We start from the raw sequence: 21,998 nt of genomic DNA on the forward strand, positions 1-21,998 counted from the left end.
GTTTATGTGTCACTGTATAAACTTAGAGGTGTATATATCAGTGTATATTTACTGAGAAATGTGTATATAGAGGATTATACATCCTATGGTGTATATGTTAAGATAAATTCCTCCTTGTACTGATACTGTTTATGTTAGTCAGCAGCGTCATGTTGCAGTACGATAACTCTAACACAAGCTTCACCTCTGCCCTCTAGCGGTGTCGCCGTGTACTACCACTGCCAGAGACAGCGACCTCTCCCACTCTGACTTCGAAGACGAAATTGACATTGTGGGCGTGCCTGCCGAGCTCCGCCACGCCCACCCATCACACACACACCCTCAGGCCGCCCACTAAACCCTCACGAGGATTCCCTGCTCACGCCCACGCTATCAAGCCTTTCAAAGCCCATGAATCCTACGTCTGGCATCTCTCAAGCCCACACATCGTACCCCTAGCACCTTCCACATCTTTGTGTTTTACGCCCATGGCTGCCCATCTCCATGCCATTATTCTTTAGCAAGAGCTTTTTCCTTCACGATTCATATCTGGCAGCATCATTCTTTACCCCCCACCCCCGCACTTGGTACGGCTGGCACCGCTCACATCCACACATCTTATTCCTGGCACCTCCTAACCTTATGTACTGCAAATAAGCCATACGCCTGGCACCACCTGATCCTACACCTTACACACAAGTCATACGCCTGGCACCACCTGGTCCTACATCATGTACACAAGTCATACGCCTGGCACCGCCTGATCCTACACGTTGTACACAAGTCATACTCCTGGCACCACCTGATCCTACACGTTGTACACAAGTCATATGCCTGGCACCACCTAATGCTACATCATGTACACAAGTCATACGCCTGGCACCACCTGACCCTACACGTTGTACGCAAGTCATACACCTGGCACCACCTGATCCTACACGTTGTACACAAGTCATATGCCTGGCACCACCTAATGCTACATCATGTACACAAGTCATACGCCTGGCACCACCTGACCCTACACGTTGTACGCAAGTCATACACCTGGCACCACCTGATCCTACACGTTGTACACAAGTCATATGCCTGGCACCACCTAATGCTACATCATGTACACAAGTCATACGCCTGGCACCAACTGATCCTACACGTTGTACACAAGTCATACGCCTGGCACCACCTGATCCTACACGCTGTACACAAGTCATACACCTGGCACCACCTGATCCTACACGTTGTACACAAGTCATACGCCTGGCACCACCTGATCCTACACGTTGCACACAAGTCATACACCTGGCACCACCTGATCCTACACGTTGCACACAAGTCATACACCTGGCACCACCTGATCCTACACGTTGCACACAAGTCATACACCTGGCACCTCCTCGCTGTAAGTGTTGTAAATAGCAATATTCTCATTTACATTTAACCAGAAAATTCTCATTCAGTGTTATAAAAAAAATTAATTTTACCTTGTAAATCATGTTAAGATTCCATTTCGTAAAAAAAAAATGTTCATCTATCTACCAGGCGGATCTACGTTCAGTGTGTGTGTGTGTGTGTGTGTGTGTGTGTGTGTGTGTGTGTGTGTGCGTGTGTGTGTGTGTGTGTGTGTGTGTGTGTGTGTGTGTGTGTGTGTGTGTGTGTGTGTGTGTGTGTATCATCATCATCATAACAGTAATAATAATTTTGCTGCAGACTCCTCTTAGGGTATTCAATCCTCTCCTTGTCTATCAGTCCTCTAAATTCACCTGAAAAGTCTTGGATTTACCTCCCTTAACCTTTTCTCTCTTATCCATAGAGTTATTTTAAAGTATTGGATCTTGTCTGGCCTCAACGTATCGAACCCTCTTGTTAGAGGGTTTGATCCTCCTTTAATCAAATTTAAAGTGTTGGATTTTTCTCTAGTCATATATAAGGTGTTGGATTCTCCTCTAGTCAAATTAAAAGTGTTGGAATCTACTCTAGTCAAATTTAAAGTGTTGGATTCTACTCTAGTCAAATTTAAAGTGTTGGATTCTCCTTCTAGTCAAATATAAGGTGTTGGATTCTCCTGTAGTCAAATATAAAGCATTGGATCGTCCTTTAAACCCATTTCAAGACGTCTACTACTCATCCTGTTTTTCTAGACAATCCTCACAAACAGCCTAACTGAACAAATAAGTCTCTGCCTCACCACAGTATTTGATTACTAACACTCAACCATTAAATTCTCTTGAGCTTAGAATGATGGTATCTACACACCCACGTTCAGAACTTGACCTTAGAATGATGGTATCTACACACCCACGTTCAGAACTTGACCTTAGAATGATGGTATCTACACACACACACGTTCAGAACTTGACTTTAGAATGATGGTATCTACACACACACGTTCAGAACTTGACCTTAGAATGATGGTATCTACACACACACACGTTCAGAACTTGACTTTAGAATGATGGTATCTACACACACACACGTTCAGAACTTGACCTTAGAATGATGGTATCTACACACCCACGTTCAGAACTTGACTTTAGAATGATGGTATCTACACACACGTTCAGAACTTGATGATAATATATTTAGAATTATTTTCTAGTGTCAAATAAATAATTGATTATTATTACCATTTATATATTTTTCATTGGGGAAATTTAGGTCTCTGACCTGTTTTATTATTATTATTATTATTATTATTATTATTATTATTATTATTATTATTATCCTTAATATATTAATTTTTATTATTATTATTATTATTATTATTATTATTATTATTATTATTATTATTATCCTTAATATATTAATTTTTATTATTATTATTATTATTATTATTATTATTATTATTATCCTTAATATATTAATTTTTATTATTATTATTATTATTATTATTATTATTATTATTATTATTATTATTATTATTATCCTTAATATATTAATTTTTATTATTATTATTATTATTATTATTATTATTATTATTATTATCCTTAATATATTAATTTTTATTATTATTATTATTATTATTATTATTATTATTATTATTATTATTATTATTATTATGTTAATTATTATTATTATCCTTAATATATTAATTTATATTATTATTATTATTATTATTATTATTATTATTATTATTATTATTTTTGTTATTATTATAAATAATTATTTTCAAGGAATTATACAGCTGAAGGCCTGGTCACAGACCGGGCCGCGGGGGCGTTGACCCCCGGAACTCTCTCCAGGTAAACTCCAGGTATAACCATCACTATAGCAAGTTATTAAGACCTTTCTAAATTTCTTCAAAGTCTTTAACTTAGAAATCTGTATAAGTTTCTAACTTTGATCTCTTAATCTGTCCACTGATCGATGTGGAATTTTTTTTTTTTTTTTCAAAAATAATTTAGAATAGTTTGCATTTTCATGGAAAGCAAAAAATATATATTTTTTTTTCGATGTAAATAATGTATATATATCTATGTTATCTTTTCGGATATTAATAAAGTACGGATAATTTGCTTTTGTTTCTTGTTTCACCTCCGTTCTGAGTCACGTGATGAGGCCCTCTTCAGCAGATGTTGGAGGTTTGAAATGAGAAGGGCTCTTGATCCAAGATTAAACCTCATTGGTTCCAATTCCTCCCTTACGGTTTTAACGCTTATCCATTTTTTTCGGAAAACTGAGAAAGGTCAAAGATTTGCAGGCAGACTAGTCCCAAAGCCTAGGAAGCACATTGTGAGAAGAGACAAGCAACTGAATCTGACGACTCTAGAGGTGGGCAAGGGGAGACATGATTGCGGCGTAGAAAATACTCCAAGGAATTACCCAAACCATACCACGGGAGGAGATTGAACTCATGGCAAGTGGGTCGTAAAACTTGAGACCATCGCCTGAGCCACTGGGACAGCTGGCTACAGTAAGATTCATCCAACTAGGAATATTGATACACTATAGCGAGGGTAGCACAGGCCCCACTGTGACCACAAATGCGTAGTGACCACTGTGACCACAAATGCGTAGTGACCACTGTGACCACAAATACGTAGTGACCACTGTGACCACAAATACGTAGTGACCAGTGACCACAAATGCGTAGTGACCACTGTGACCACAAATACGTAGTGACCACTGTGACCACAAATGCGTAGTGACCACTGTGACCACAAATGCGTAGTGACCACTGTGACCACAAATACGTAGTGACCACTGTGACCACAAATACGTAGTGACCAGTGACCACAAATGCGTAGTGACCACTGTGACCACAAATACGTAGTGACCACTGTGACCACAAATGCGTAGTGACCACTGTGACCACAAATGCGTAGTGACCACTGTGACCACAAATGCGTAGTGACCACTGTGACCACAAATGCGTAGTGACCACTGTGACCACAAATGCGTAGTGACCACTGTGACCACAAATGCGTAGTGACCACTGTGACCACAAATGCGTAGTGACCACTGTGACCACAAATGCGTAGTGACCACTGTGACCACAAATACGTAGTGACCACTGTGACCACAAATACGTAGTGACCAGTGACCACAAATGCGTAGTGACCACTGTGACCACAAATACGTAGTGACCACTGTGACCACAAATGCGTAGTGACCACTGTGACCACAAATGCGTAGTGACCACTGTGACCACAAATGCGTAGTGACCACTGTGACCACAAATGCGTAGTGACCACTGTGACCACAAATGCGTAGTGACCACTGTGACCACAAATGCGTAGTGACCACTGTGACCACAAATGCGTAGTGACCACTGTGACCACAAATGCGTAGTGACCACTGTGACCACAAATACGTAGTGACCACTGTGACCACAAATACGTAGTGACCAGTGACCACAAATGCGTAGTGACCACTGTGACCACAAATACGTAGTGACCACTGTGACCACAAATGCGTAGTGACCACTGTGACCACAAATGCGTAGTGACCACTGTGACCACAAATGCGTAGTGACCACTGTGACCACTGCGTAGTGACCACTGTGACCACAAATACGTAGTGGCCACTGTGACCACAAATGCGTAGTGACCACTGTGACCACTGCGTAGTGACCACTGTGACCACAAATACGTAGTGACCACTGTGACCACAAATGCGTAGTGACCACTGTGACCACAAATGCGTAGTGACCACTGTGACCACAAATGCGTAGTGACCACTGTGACCACAAATGTGTAGTGACCACTGTGACCACAAATGCGTAGTGACCACTGTGACCACAAATGCGTAGTGACCACTGTGACCACAAATGCGTAGTGACCACTGTGACCACTGCGTAGTGACCATTGTGACCACAAATACGTAGTGACCACTGTGACCACAAATGCGTAGTGACCACTGTGACCACAAATGCGTAGTGACCACTGTGACCACTGCGTAGTGACCACTGTGACCACAAATACGTAGTGACCACTGTGACCACAAATGCGTAGTGACCACTGTGACCACTGCGTAGTGACCACTGTGACCACAAATACGTAGTGACCACTGTGACCACAAATGCGTAGTGACCACTGTGACCACAAATGCGTAGTGACCACTATGACCACAAATACAGTGACCACTGTGACCACAAATGCGTAGTGACCACTGTGACCACAAATGCTTAGTGACCACTGTGACCACAAATGCGTAGTGACCACTGTGACCACAAATGCGGAGTGACCACTGTGACCACAAATACGTAGTGACCACTGTGACCACAAATGCGTAGTGACCACTGTGACCACAAATGCGGAGTGACCACTGTGACCACAAATACGTAGTGACCACTGTGACCACAAATGCGGAGTGACCACTGTGACCACAAATACGTAGTGACCACTGTGACCACAAATGCGTAGTGACCACTGTGACCACAAATACGTAGTGACCACTGTGACCACAAATGCGTAGTGACCACTGTGACCACAAATGCGTAGTGACCACTGTGACCACAAATGCGTAGTGACCACTGTGACCACAAATGCGTAGTGACCACTGTGACCACAAATGCGTAGTGACCACTGTGACCACAAATGCGTAGTGACCACTGTGACCACAAATGCGTAGTGACCACAAATGCGTAGTGACCACTGTGACCACAAATACATAGTGACCACTGTGACCACAAATGCGTAGTGACCACTGTGACCACAAATGCGTAGTGACCACTGTGACCACAAATACATAGTGACCACTGTGACCACAAATACATAGTGACCACTGTGACCACAAATACAGTGACCACTGTGACCACAAATGCGTAGTGGGGCCTGTGCTAGCCTCTCTATAGTATATAAATATACCTAGTTAGATGAATCTTATTGGAAGGTAAGTAGGTACTCGGTTTGTCTGGAAACAGGACAAGTGTTTCCTGACGCGGGTCTTAGATGATGACCCACAGATGGAGCTTTTGGTCATCTGACCGAGGACTTCCGCTGGCTTACCCCTGCACCCCTTTAAAAATCATGGTTATAATTATAACTAATTTTTAGATACGATGGAAATTGTTCGTAACCTGAGGCACAGAGAGACACATTCTTTGTCAAGCAACTAATGTAAGAATGGTGACCGTCACCATGCACGGCTTCATGATCAGGCACGACAGATCTGCGGGAACGACAAGCATAGATAATACAGGGTGTTCCAAAAGGATGGACCCAATTTCAAAGCAGTATGCTTCGTATAAATGGTTGAAATTACGAAAAAAATATTTGATGTTATGGTGAGGCGTCAAGGCTGCCTCCAGGACCAGCGTAGTGACGCTCAGTGTTCCACCAGCGGTCAAAGGGGGAGTGTGTGCTGTTTTCGTCCTGCTCTGCCTATTATTTTGTTTCTTCAAGTATCTGAGCCCCTGTACTCGAAGCTAAGTTATTGTTGTTTAAGTTAGGACACGTTAAAAAATAAGTTTATTATTGCAAGTTGTGAGTTTTTTGCATATGCTATTGTGTTATTATATGAGTGTTTTGTTTGTTCCAGAGTATATTAAACTATAAATAAATAAGAGAGAATGATAGCAATAGCAGGTAAATGTTGTAAGTTGAGAGTGTAACAAGTGGGGCTCCCCAGGGGGCAGTTCTACCACCATTGATGTTCTTTATATATGTTAATAATCTGCAGGAGGGAACTATGTATTTCACTGTGTGCTGATGATGTAGATGTAATGTGAGGAAGTGGATAGATGGAAAGAGATTGATAGATAGAGAGAGAGGGAGATGGAGAGGGCTACAGGAAGACTTGGGCGACCTGCAAGAATGGCCATAATAATTGCTAGCTACTGGAATTCGACCCAAGCAAGCGCAGGGTCATGCATATTGTGGGATGAGGAGAGAAGACTGGAGGTGGAGTACAAATTATGACGCGAGAAACTACAAGTGTCACGCTAGGTCAAGGACCTCGGCGTGAACATCACACCCAACATATCCCCAGAGATACACATAATGTGCGGGTTATTTGTGTATCGTTCCAGTCACGGTATTGTGCCTTTTTTTTGTTATTGATGCACACGTCAAGTTAGTCACGGAGTACACAGCACCAGCATGGAGCCCTTACCAAATCAAACATACGATAAGTGGAGAATATCCAGGGATTTACAACAAGCCTAGTCCCAGAGCTGAAGGAACTGACTTATGAGACGTTCTGGTAGCCAGGGTAACTCTCTGGCTTGTTTGATTAATATATATATTCTTGTGCAGTTTTTCTTAACCGTGTCATCTGCAAATTTATTTTTATAAATGACGTTTTTAAAGAATAGTCATTAATGAGAAGAGAGCAATAATAGATCCGAAATAATTAATGAGGATATAAGGGCAATAATAGATCCGAAATAATTAATGAGGATATAAGGGCAATAAGATATAATCAATAATTATTGAGGATATATATAAGGGCGATAACAGATCCTCAGTAATTAATGAAGATATAAGGGTAATAATATGATTCTGTAATTTAAGACTCACAAGGCTTGATTGACCTTATACTCTCCTGCTCAACAATACTTTATTAACCTGCATTTTGAGTTTTTTCCCGGCGCTTTTCTCAAAAACAACTTATTTAGCCATAATTCGAAATAATTTAGTTTTACCAGAGTGTATTCACTTTTTTTTGGGGGGGGGTATTTTTTTTTTTTGTTGTTGTTTGGAGAATTGCAATTTTTAATGCAAGAGTGATGTATTTTGTGCGTTATCTCGATGTTGTACAAAATGCGGATACTCTTAACGCACTCTGAAACAGTTTTGAGGTATTTACGAAAAAGTATTGCCAGGTAAAAACACTTTGTCCTGGGGCCAAACTCAACGAAACTTGCAAGACAATATACTGGAGTCTCCCTTCATACCCGGGGGAAGAAAACTAGATCTCCTAGGATGTTTATAATAATAATAATAATAATAATAATAATAATAATAATAATAATAATAATAATATAATAATAATAATAATAATAATAATAATAATAATAATAATATAATAATAATAATAATAATAATAATAATATATTTTATTTCTACAAGTACATGTACAAGGTATACAGACCTAACTGACAACAGTAACATACTACTATATATACATCGATACCATGCCTAACCCTTCTAGGGTAGGGTAGGTGCCTGAGCCCGAGCCTTTAGCTCATAAGACTGTCATTCCCATTATCCCCCTTGGGGCGGGGATGGCAGACCAGAGAGGCCTAGCTTGTGGCTAGGCCTGGGGACAGTTGGTCCCAAAGATGAGGAGGTACTTGTGCCTCCTCCCATGGGAGACTTAGGTCTCAGACACTCCCTAAAGAGGGAGCCAAGGCCGGGCCACCACTTGGAAAAGGCCCGGGCCGGGAGAATACCGGCGAATCTTTAATAATAATAATAATAATAATAATAATAATAATAATATATATATATATATATATATATATATATATATATATATATATATATATATATATATATATATATATATATATATATATATATATATATATATATATATATATATATATATACTGAGACACACCTCTCGGAGTATATATCTTTGATGGGAAGACAAAACAAAATATAACATATATGCTATTCCGATATTGGTCTCAAGATCGGCACTTGGAGGATATTAAAGGTAATAAGGTCGGTGTTGGTTCAGCAACAGCGTAGGTTTACCAGACTTATTATAAACATGGTATTCACCAGTGTGGCACCCCGCCAGGCCCGCCCCGCTGCCACACACTCCCACTACACACATCCACACTACTTGACACTACGCTATTTCATTATATAGCGAACATCTTTGTGTTGTGTCCAGTTTAGTAATATCGGTGCAGTTTCTGACACTTGGTTTTTGATATCTATTTTCGTCACTTTCAGGTTAATAAAATTGTAAATGCTGGCAACGGCATCCTTGCTCGCACATGATTGGTCGGTGCCGGGCAACGAGGCCACGCCCCCCTCCAGCATCCCCCAAAGGAGTAAGGGCGTAACCACCACGCCGCGCCGCGCTAAACCAGCCCTTCAGCATCGGGGGAAATATGCTTAATTTCACATCTAATTGAGCTCGTTTACCATTTCATCCCGTGTAACTAATGAGAGGAGGAAGCCTCAGCATCTCTGGAGGAGGAGGCTGCTGTAACAACGCCGGTATTAACGAGACGACCCACACTAAACACGACCCCCTACACACGCCCTTGTTGCGCTTGAACGCCTAGTCGTAGAGAGTCGTTCATTTTGTCGTATGTAATTAGGAGTTGGCGGTGTTAAAGCCATATCGACGGAGTTAATTAGGAACAGGTGGAAGTAGGAGAGGGGAGGGGGGATAAAGAGGGAGGAGGGATTGTGTGTTGGAGGAGGAGGGAGATAGTATCTTCTTACCCCTACTGGTTTAGCGATTCCCCTGAATGTAATAATAATAATAATAATAATAATAATAATAACAATAATAATAAGAATTCAGAATTTAAAGAGAAAACTTTTCGGTCCGTCTTGGACCATTATCAGATGTTTCGGTCCGTCTTGGACCATGATCAAGATGTTTCGGTCCGTCTTGGACCATGATCAAGATGTTTCGATTCATCTTAAACCATCATCATCATTGTGGACTTCTTAAAGATTCGGGGTTTTTGTAGCAGGTTACAGAAACCTTGCTAGGGAAAAACGTTTCACTCTGCGTAGAGTGAGCGAAATGTGGCCCGTTAGTGTGTTCAGTAATTTCGGAAAGAATTAGTTGGCTGTGTTGATCAGGAGTGTGTTGGCCGACAGTTTCATAGTTATGGTTCAGTTGGTAGCGTTCTCAGTTCGCACACTGAAGGACCGGGGTTCGATTCTTGGACGAGGAGGGTGGGAACGTTGGGCGTGTTTCCGTACACCTGCTGTCCCTGTTCACCCAGCAGTGAATAGGTACCTGGATGAACATTGAAATGGTATAAAATACCGACAGATTGTTAGGTAAGACACATATGCAACAGTTAGGTATCTTTATTTCGAAACGTTTCGCCTACACAGTAGGCTTCTTCAGTCGAGTACAGAAAAGTTGATAGAAGCAGAAGATACTTGAAGACGATGTAATCAGTCCATCACCCTTAAAGTTTTGAGGTGGTCAGTCCCTCAGACTGAAGAAGCCTACTGTGTAGGCGAAACGTTTCGAAATAAAGATACCTAACTGTTGCATATGTGTCTTACCTAACAAGGTACCTGGATGTTGGTGTGAGTGGCTTCCTGGGGAGGAGAGGGAGATTAAAGGAACCCCCAGTGGAAATAAGCCAGGCTGATGACAGTGGCTTTATTGGGTTACTCTGGTTTACTAACCCACCGGGGTGAGTGCTTGTCAGCGCCATCTGTGATCCAGAGGTCGTAGCTCCAAGTATCCGCCTGGGAATGAGGGACTGATCCCCCCCCCCCTCAAACACTACTTCTTCAGGGTGTGATTGACTGATAACATCATCTACCTGACCGCTGTTTCTACTGTCAGCAATTTTTATTCACCTCTATAGGCGAAACGTTTCAGAAATAAGTGTCGCGCATGTCTCATGCTTATGACTTGTCTGTTTGTTCTTCCTTTGATTTCTTTGTTTACTTCTGGAGGGCGAGGAGAGTCTGAGTGTCATGTAGTCAGCGGGAGGAGAAACCTCAGCAAATTCCACGTATCCTGGAGGAGAAGATGAAGAATCAGACACATGTGCAACATCTGGGTATCTTTATTGTAGACGTTTCGCCATCCAGTGGCTTCATCAATGCAATTTCAAGGACATAATTGGAAGACAGTAGAACTATATACAAAAGATGAGTTAATCAGTCCCTCAGCCTTGGTTGGCTGAGGGACTGATTTCGCTCTCCAGGAGCTTTATCAAGCTCCTGGAGAGCGAAACGTTGCCACAATAAAATATCACATTAGTTGCACTTGTGTCCTTTCACCTAACACATTGTGGGTAATTCTACCAACATTAATACAATACTTGGTACAATTACCGGCACTGTCCTGGTAGAATCTTCTCATTAATTATTGAGGATCTATTATTGCCCTTATATCCTCATTAATTATTGAGGATCTATTATTGCCCTTATATCCTCATTAATTATTGAGAATATACTATTGCCCTTATATCCTCATTAATTATTGAGGATCTATTATTGCCCTTATATCCTCATTAATTATTGAGAATATACTATTGCCCTTATATCCTCATTAATTATTGAGAATATACTATTGCCCTTATATCCTCATTAATTATTGAGAATATACTATTGCCCTTATATCCTCATTAATTATTGAGGATATATTATTGCCCTTATATCCTCATTAATTATTGAGGATCTATTATTGCCCTTATATCCTCATTAATTATTGAGAATATACTATTGCCCTTATATCCTCATTAATTATTGAGGATCTATTATTGCCCTTATATCCTCATTAATTATTGAGAATATACTATTGCCCTTATATCCTCATTAATTATTGAGAATATACTATTGCCCTTATATCCTCATTAATTATTGAGGATCTATTATTGCCCTTATATCCTCATTAATTATTGAGGATCTATTATTGCCCTTATATCCTCATTATTGACTATTCTTTAAAACATCATATATAGGACACAGGTGCAAGTAATGAGACACTCTCGCAACGTTTCGCTCTCCAGGACCATTGTCAAGCCTCAGTTAAATGTCGCATTAGTTGTACTTGTGTCCTTGTACATGTGCTGACACTGTGAAGGCTCTGTGTGCTGACACTGTGAAGGTTCTGTGTGCTGACACTGTGAAGGTTCTGTGTGCTGACACTGTGAAGGTTCTGTGTGCTGACACTGTGAAGGTTCTGTGTGCTGACACTGTGAAGGTTCTGTGTGCTGACACTGTGAAGGCTCTGTGTGCTGACACTGTGAAGGTTCTGTGTGCTGACACTGTGAAGGTTCTGTGTGCTGACACTGTGAAGGTTCTGTGTGCTGACACTGTGAAGGCTCTGTGTGCTGACACTGTGAAGGTTCTGTGTGCTGACACTGTGAAGGTTCTGTGTGCTGACACTGTGAAGGTTCTGTGTGCTGACACTGTGAAGGTTCTGTGTGCTGACACTGTGAAGGTTCTGTGTGCTGACACTGTGAAGGTTCTGTGTGCTGACACTGTGAAGGCTCTGTGTGCTGACACTGTGAAGGTTCTGTGTGCTGACACTGTGAAGGTTCTGTGTGCTGACACTGTGAAGGCTCTGTGTGCTGACACTGTGAAGGTTCTGTGTGCTGACACTGTGAAGGTTCTGTGTGCTGACACTGTGAAGCCTCTGTGTGCTGACACTGTGAAAGTTCTGTGTGCTGACACTGTGAAGGCTCTGTGTGCTGACACTGTGAAGGCTCTGTGTGCTGACACTGTGAAAGTTCTGTGTGCTGACACTGTGAAGGCTCTGTGTGCTGACACTGTGAAGGCTCTGTGTGCTGACACTATGAAGGCTCTGTGTGCTGACACTGAAAGTTCTGTGTGCTGACACTGTGAAGGCTCTGTGTGCTGACACTGTGAAGGCTCTTTGTGCTGACACTGTGAAAGTTCTGTGTGCTGACACTGTGAAGGCTCTGTGTGCTGACACTGTGAAAGTTCTGTGTGCTGACACTGTGAAGGCTCTGTGTGCTGACACTGTGAAAGTTCTGTGTGCTGATACTGTGAAGGTTCTGTGTACTGACACTGTGAAGGCTCTGTGTGCTGACACAAGGTTCTCTGCTGACACCGTGAAGGTTCTGTGTGCTGGCACTGAAGGGTCTGTGTGCTGGCACTGTGAAGGCTCTGTGTGCTGACACTGTGAAGGCTCTGTGTGCTGACACTGAAGGTTCTGTGTGCTGACACTGTGAAGGTTCTGTGTGCTGACAATGTGAAGGTTCTGTGTGCTGACAGTGTGAAGGCTCTGTGTGCTGACACTGTGACGGTTCTGTGTGCTGACACTGTAAAGGCTCTGGGTGCTGACACTGTGAAGGTTCTGTGTGCTGATACTGTGAAGGTTCTGTGTGCTGACACTGTGAAGGCTCTGTGTGCTGATACAAGGTTCTGTGCTGACACCGTGAAGGTTCTGTGTGCTGGCACTGTGAAGGGTCTGTGTGCTGGCACTGTGAAGGCTCTGTGTGCTGACACTGTGAAGGCTCTGTGCTGACACTGTGAAGGTTCTGTGTGCTGACACTGTGAAGGTTCTGTGTGCTGACACTGTGAAGGTTCTGTGTGCTGACACTGTGAAGGCTTTGTGTGCTGACACTGTGACGGTTCTGTGTGCTGACACTGTAAAGGCTCTGCGTGCTGACTCTGTGAAGGCTCTGTGTGCTGACACTGTGAAGGTTCTGTGTGCTGACACTGTGAAGGCTCTGTGTGCTGACACTGAAGGCTCTGTGCTGACACTGAAGGTTCTGTGTGCTGACACTGTGAAGGCTCTGAGCTGACACTGTGAAGGTTCTGTGTGCTGACACCGTGAAAGCTCTATGTGCTGACACTGAAAGCTCAGTGTGCTGACACTGTGAAGGCTCTGTGTGCTGACACTGAAAGCTCAGTGTGCTGACACTGTGAAGGCTCTATGTGCTGACACTGTGAAAGCTCAGTGTGCTGACACTGTGAAGGCTCTGTGTGCTGACACTGTGAAAGCTCTGTGTGCTGACACTGTGAAAGCTCTGTGTGCTGACACTGTGAAAGCTCTGTGTGCTGACACTGTGAAAGCTTTGTGTGCTGACACTGTGAAAGCTCTGTGTGCTGACACTGAAGGCTCTGTGTGCTGACACTGTGAAAGCTCTGTGTGCTGACACTGTGAAAGCTCTGTGTGCTGACACTGTGAAGGCTCTGTGTGCTGACACTGTGAAAGCTCTGTGTGCTGACACTGTGAAGGCTCTGTGTGCTGACACTGTGAAGGCTCTGTGTGCTGATACTGAAGGCTCTGTGTGCTGACACTGTGACAGCTCTGTGTGCTGACACTGTGAAAGCTCTGTGTGCTGACACTGTGAAAGCTCTGTGTGCTGACGCTGAAGGCTCTGTGTGCTGATATTGTGAAAGCTCTGTGTGCTGACACTGTGAAAGCTCTGTGTGCTGACACTGTGAAGGCTCTGTGTGCTGACACTGTGAAAGCTCTGTGTGCTGACACTGTGAAGGCTCTGTGTGCTGACACTGTGAAGGCTCTGTGTGCTGACACTGTGAAGGCTCTATGTGCTGACACTGTGAAAGCTCAGTGTGCTGACACTGTGAAGGCTCTGTGTGCTGACACTGTGAAAGCTCTGTGTGCTGACACTGTGAAAGCTCTGTGTGCTGACACTGTGAAAGCTCTGTGTGCTGACACTGTGAAGGCTCTGTGTGCTGACACTGTGAAAGCTCTGTGTGCTGACACTGTGAAGGCTCTGTGTGCTGACACTGTGAAGGCTCTGTGTGCTGATACTGAAGGCTCTGTGTGCTGACACTGTGAAAGTTCTGTGTGCTGACACTGTGAAAGCTCTGTGTGCTGACGCTGAAGGCTCTGTGTGCTGACACTGTGAAAGCTCTGTGTGCTGACACTGTGAAAGCTCTGTGTGCTGACACTGTGAAGGCTCTGTGTGCTGACACTGTGAAGGCTCTGTGTGCTGACACTGTGAAGGCTCTGTGTGCTGACACTGTGAAGGCTCCGTGTGCTGACACTGTGAAGGCTCTGTGTGCTGACACTGTGAAGGCTCTGTGTGCTGACACTGTGAAGGCTCTGTGTGCTGACACTGTGAAGGCTCTGTGTGCTGACACTGTGAAGGCTCTGTGTGCTGACACTGTGAAGGCTCTGTGTGCTGACACTGAAGGCTCTGTGTGCTGACACTGAAGGCTCTGTGTGCTGATACTTCTGGCCGGTGACGCCCAACCATTTGTAGTGTGTTGCGGAAATGTGAAAAAATGAATTTGGAATAGCCTTAATTGCATTGTAATTATGACATATGAGAGTGAATCATTCATGACAGTAGCTAGTTGCGTGATGAGTTAGACACATGTGCAGTAGTTAGGTATCTTAATGTGGCCAGTCCCTTGAGGGACTGAGCATATCAGAACTACGTCTTCGACGGTGATGGGCTGGTGACATCGTCTCTACGTCTCTGCTTCTGCTCAGTCGTCTGTACCCGACTGAAAAAGCCTACTGTTTGGCGAAACGTTTGGGAATAAAGTTACCTAACTGCTACACATGTGTCTTATTATCAACCTGTGGGTATTGTATAACATTATCATATTCAACAACAGAAGTGTCAGTATGTGGTCTAGTTTTGTTACTTTGTTACTCAACATGTGGTTGTTTACTCTCCGTCTACCTCCACTAGCTTCACTTTGTTACTCAACATGTGGTTGTTTACTCTCCGTCTACCTCCACTAGCTTCACTTTGTTACTCAACATGTGGTTGTTTACTCTCCGTCTACCTCCACTAGCTTCACTTTGTAAGTAAAGCGAAAGCTGTGTTTCCATGTTTTCTTGTGGCCTTCTTCAGTGCACATTGTTATGTTCATTGGTAACCTGTGTGGAGCTGCTCCCACTCCATCTCTGTCCACTCCAACTTTGTCCACTCCAACTCGTACCACAACAGAACAGAAATCTTGAACAGGAAAATGGGTATACAATACCGACACTTGTTGTAAGATGGTTATAACTATAACCATAATTGCTAAAGGGGTGGACCGGTAAGCCAGTGGAAGGCCTCGGTCAGATGGCCAAAATCTTCAATGGCAGGTCATCATCTGACTAAGACCCGCGTTAGGAAACACTTGTCCTTTTACCTGACGAACCTAGCCTAACCTTGTAGATTCGCCGGTATAATCGCCCGGCTCGGGTCTTGCAAAAACAATACCGACAGGTTGGTGAGATATGCAACAGTTAGGTATCTTATCAGACCGAAATGTTGTCATGATGTTGCTCTCTCCTAAGTACAGTTTTTGGTGGATAGGTTCATGATATACTGAGTTTTTAAGTTACAGTTTAACGACTAAGAAGGTGAAAACGTGTAGCATAGAACCGCGTAGCGTATCCCGCTAGGCTGCTGTTGTGGCTCGCCACGTATCCCGCTAGGCTGTTGTTGTGGCTCGCCACGTATCCCGTTAGGCTGCTGTTGTGGCTCGCCACGTATCCCGTTAGGCTGCTGTTGTGGCTCTCCACGTATCCCGTTAGGCTGCTGTTGTGGCTCGCCACGTATCCCGTTAGTCTGCTGTTGTGGCTCTCCACGTATCCCGGTAGGCTGCTGTTGTGGCTCACCACGTATCCCGTTAGGCTGCTGTTGTGGCTCGCCACGTATCCCGCTAGGCTGCCGTTGTGGCTCGCCACGTATCTCGCTAGGCTGCTGTTGTGGCTCGCCACGTATCCCACTAGGCTGCCGTTGTGGCTCTCCACGTATCCCGTTAGGCTGCTGTTGTGGCTCGCCACGTATCCTGTTAGGCTGCTGTTGTGGCTCGCCACGTATCCCGCTAGGCTGCTGTTGTGGCTCGCCACGTATTCCGCTAGGCTGCCGTTGTGGCTCGCCACGTATCCCGCTAGGCTGCTGTTGTGGCTCGCCACGTATCCCGCTAGGCTGCTGTTGTGGCTCACCACGTATCCCGCTAGGCTGCCGTTGTGGCTCGCCACGTATCCCGCTAGGCTGCTGTTGTGGCTCGCCAAGTATCCCGCTAGGCTGCTGTTGTGGCTTGCCAAGTATCCCGCTAGGCTGCTGTTGTGGCTCGCCACGCATCCCGCTAGGCTGTTGTTGTGGCTCGCCACGTATCCCGCTAGGCTGTTGTTGTGGCTCGCCACGTATCCCGCTAGGCTGTTGTTGTGGCTCGCCACGTATCCCGCTAGGCTGTTGTTGTGGCTCGCCACGTATCCCGCTAGGCTGCCGTTGTGGCTCGCCAAGTATCCCGCTAGGCTGCTGTTGTGGCTCGCCAAGTATCCCGCTAGGCTGCTGTTGTGGCTCGCCAAGTATCCCGCTAGGCTGCCGTTGTGGCTCGCCAAGTATCCCGCTAGGCTGCTGTTGTGGCTCGCCAAGTATCCCGCTAGGCTGCCGTTGTGGCTCGCCAAGTATCCCGCTAGGCTGCTGTTGTGGCTCGCCAAGTATCCCGCTAGGCTGCTGTTGTGGCTCGCCACGTACCCCGCTAGGCTGCTGTTGTGGCTCGCCAAGTATCCCGCTAGGCTGCTGTTGTGGCTCGCCAAGTATCCCGCTAGGCTGCTGTTGTGGCTCGCCAAACACAATAATTGTTGAAAACGGTATAAAATACCGATAAGTTGAAGACTGGACACAAATATAACTAATCCAAGACACGTCCAACAGATGGGTATCTTCATTGATGAAATGTCTCACCTACACAGTCGGCTTTTTTAGTCAAATACAAATGCAGCAGTAGTGAGGAAACAAAAATGATGTAATCAATCCATCAGCCTTGGAGAAAAAGTGCTCCAGCACAACGGTATCTGCTGGTTGTGAGTGAGGATAGATCCCAGAGGGACCTGCCTTCTACTGGTGGATTTCGTCTCCTACAACATCTACGATGGAAATGGTATAAAATACCGACACAATGGAAATATAAACGCATGCAGTATAATGTGATCCTTTATTGACAACGTTTCGCCCACACAGTGGGCTTTTTCAAGTCACAAACAGATCTGCCTGGGGTGGAAGGTGCGCGAGTATTTATAGTCAGGTTCAGAATGCTGAGGTCAGGTGGAGAATGCTGCATCTGATGATGTACCGAGTGGGGTTATAGAGTCTAAAATCTTGGGTAGCTTGGAAGGGAGATTGGATAAGTTTGTGAGCAAGCTACCCAAGATTTTAGACTATAACCCCACTCGGTACATCATCAGATGCAGCATTCTCCACCTGACCTCAGCATTCTGAACCTGACTATAAATACTCGCGTACCTTCCACCCCAGGTAGATCTGTTTGTAACTTGAAAAAGCCCACTGTGTGGGTGAAACGTTGCCAATAAAGGATCACATTATACTGGTATTTTATACCATTTTAATGTTCACAACGTCTACGAGTTCTGCCACCTCACATTCGACATTATTTAAGACTTCGTTCTCATGCTTCACCAGGTGAACGACCAGAACAGTGCTTGAGCAGCATACGTTGCAGCATCGCAGAACCCTTTTTCCCTGGGGAGCCAGAGACGGGTCATGGCAAGATTAAGACCCGTGCCAGGACCCCGGTCTTGGCGAGCATTGTACATACTTGCTTAAGCTTCATGTTGTTCCAGACCATGGTGCTGAACTCTTCTCCAGGCTGAGGGACTGACCACCTCAGATACTTTTTCTCCGAGGTTGATGGACTGATTACATAATCCTTACTGCCTTTGTATTTGACTGAAGAAGTCTACTGTGTAGGTGAAACGTTTCGTCAATAAAGATACCCAACTGTTGCACATGTGCCTTAATCTTCGACAAAATAATTACCCAGTCTTGCTGCCTAGGATGCCAAACATTTCGCCGATACAAGGCTGTCGTACAACCTGTGCCTGCGTTGCTTCTGCGCTTACTGCTTGATGACGGAGGACTGATGCGCTTACTGCTTGATGACGGAGGACTGATGCGCTTACTGCTTGATGACGGAGGACTGAGTTAAGCTTGGAGTCATTTAGAGGTTAGTGGCAAACAGTTCATTATACAGCCGGAGAAAAGGGCGTTGGTAGGTGGGTAGTATGTGGTAGGAGGTGAGAGAACGCTGGTGAGGGAGGGTTTTGAGGAAGGGAGAGAAAGAGGAACAATTGAAAAGAATAATGAATTGGATAACTGGAGAGAATGAGAGAAGCAGAAGTGAAAGTGTGGGATAGGGGGAGGAGAGGTCGAGGAAGGCTAGAGGAAGAATGGTAGGATGGGGGGAGGGGGAGGGGTTCCCCCCACACACTGCACTCATTTACTATGTAATTCAATAATGGAGTTCATTAGATGCATTATCACCAAGTTGACGGTCTCTGGTACACACTCTTTGATCTGCACCTCCGCCGCGCTAGGCACTAATTGTTGAGAGCACCTCATCCACTCCCTCCCTCCACTCCCTCTCTCCACTCTTCCCCTCCAATCCCTCCACACCCTCCCTCCACTCACTCCTTCCCCACCCTCCCCTCCCACTCCTTCCCTCCACTCCCTCTCTCCACTCCCTCCTTCCACACTCTCCCTCCACTCCTACCCTTCACTCCCTCCTTCCAGACCCTCCCTCCACTCTTTCCCTTCACCTCCCACTTTCTCTTACTCAGCCTCTAACACTCTCCTCTACTCCTCCATTCCTTCTCATTTTCGTCTATTGGATTCCACTCCCTCTCACTTTTTCCCTCTTTCGGTGAGTGGAACAGTCAACCTAGTAGCGTTAAATAAATACATGAGTGAGAGGGGATGGATGTGAGTGGGATTTATTCATGAGTTAAGCTTATCAAAGATTATTCCTCGAGTACCATTAATGGGTTGGGCAAATATTTCTATTAAGTGAATTTGGGTTTGAGAAGGACCTGCCTAGTATGGACCTGTAGGCCTGCTGAAGTGCTCCTCCTTTCTCCCTCTACCCAAATATACGTACATGAATAATAAAAATAACAGTCTTTAGTTCTGCAAGTACAGGTACATGGTATACAGTCCCAGGTGACATCAGTGACATACTAGATAGAAAGCCGCTTGTTATGCTGAGCATTTCGGGCAGATGCGACCCACACCAGTCGACTAACACCCAGGATGCGACCCACACCAGTCGACTAACACCCAGGATGCGACCCACACCAGTCGACTAACACCCAGGATGCGACCCACACCAGTCGACTAACACCCAGGTTTTTCATTATACTGATGGGTGAACATGGACAGCAGGTGTCTTAAGGAAACACGTCCTAATGTTTTCCAGCTGTACCGAGGGATCGATCCCCGAACCTCAGTGTGTGAGTGCTCTAGCGATCCATCTACGGGATACCGTCATTACCACAGGTGTGTCACCATCATTACCACAGGTGTGTCACCATCATTACCACAAGTGTGTCACCATTATTACAACAGGTGTGTCACCATCATTACCACAGGTGTGTCACCATCATTACCACAGGTGTGTCACCATCATTACCACAAGTGTTTCACCATCATTACCTCAGGTGTGTCACCATCATTACCACAGGTGTGTCACCATCATACCACAAGTGTTTCACCATCATTACAACAGGTGTGTCACCATCATTACCACAGGTGTGTCACCATCATACCACAAGTGTTTCACCATCATTACCACAGGTGTGGCACCATCATTACCACAGGTGTGACACTCATTACCACAGGTAATCATATTACCACAGGTGTGGACTCAGTATTACCACAAGTGTGGACCCAGTATTACCACAGATGTGGACTCAGTATTACCACAAGTGTAGACTCAGTATTACTACAGGTGTGGACCCAGTATTACCACAGGTGTGGACCCAGTATTACCACAGGTGTGGACTCAGTATTACCACAACTGTGGCCCCAGTATTACCACAGGTGTGGCCCCAGTATTACCACAGGTGTGGCCCCAGTATTACCACAGGTGTGGCGCCAGTATCACCACAGGTGTAGACTCAGTATTACTACAGGTGTGGACCCAGTATTACCACAGGCGTGGACCCAGTATTACCACAGGTGTAGACTCATTATTACCACAGTTGTGGACCCAGTATTACCACAAGTGTGGACCCAGTATTACCACAGGTGTGGACTCAGTATTACCACAACTGTGGCCCCAGTATTACCACAGGTGTGGCCCCAGTATTACCATAGGTGTGGCCCCAGTATCACCACAGGTGTAGACTCAGTATTACTACAGGTGTGGACCCAGTATTACCACAGGCGTGGACCCAGTATTACCACAGGTGTAGACTCATTATTACCACAGTTGTGGACCCAGTATTACCACAAGTGTGGACCCAGTATTACCACAGGTGTAGACTCAGTATTACTACAGGTGTGGACCCAGTATTACCACAGGTGTGAACTCAGTATTACCACAACTGTGGCCCCAGTATTACCACAGGTGTGGCCCCAGTATTACTACAGGTGTGGACCTAGTATCACCATAGGTATGGCCACAGTATTTCCACAGGTGTGGCCCCAGTATTAAGTGGATTAACGACAACAAAAGCAACAACAGTGGCGAGCTTCACCACACCGTCACTTCCCGCGTAAAAAAAAAGATAAACAAGTTATAGCCACCAAAAGCGCGCGAAAAAAGGTAAACAAATTTTAACCTCTAAAAAGCGCGCGAAAAAATGGGAAAACTCTTTAAACTGCATTTTCGCCTCTAAATGAGTGAGGGACTGAGGACCCCCTTGCTAAATTAACACGTTACTTCCCTTAACACGTTACTAACTCATCTGTAACGCGTTATCTGCTATATACACGTATTTTTCCACGCTGTAAAATTCACTACGCTTCCCGCTAGACCGTTTCATTTGTTTTTCCATTCGAAATTGACCACAAGAATTGAAAATCAAGACACCTGTAGGAGAATCAGCTTTTGCTGTAGCAACGTTTCGCTCAAAGATAGCTTTTTCACTAGTCAGGAAAGGTTTCCTTAGTCGAAATGTTGTCACAACGTGAAGGGTTGTTAGAGCAGTTTGTTAGGCTT

The 21,998-nt window shown here is 44.7% G+C and overlaps 1 protein-coding gene across 1 annotated transcript in view; it reads left to right on the forward strand.

Moving 5' to 3' along the window:
• LOC128694249 (brain-specific homeobox protein homolog) overlaps positions 1 to 1,646 on the forward strand; it is an 82,907-nt gene extending 81,261 nt beyond the window's left edge. The window contains exon 6 of the mRNA XM_053784274.2: positions 198 to 1,646. Within this exon, the coding sequence (XP_053640249.1) occupies positions 198 to 337 (140 nt within the window). The 3' untranslated portion in view covers positions 338 to 1,646. The remainder of the gene's footprint in view (positions 1 to 197) is intronic.
• Positions 1,647 to 21,998: the final 20,352 nt, after the last annotated feature.

This window comes from Cherax quadricarinatus, chromosome 43 (assembly GCF_038502225.1).
Source record: "Cherax quadricarinatus isolate ZL_2023a chromosome 43, ASM3850222v1, whole genome shotgun sequence".
NCBI lineage: Eukaryota > Metazoa > Arthropoda > Malacostraca > Decapoda > Parastacidae > Cherax > Cherax quadricarinatus.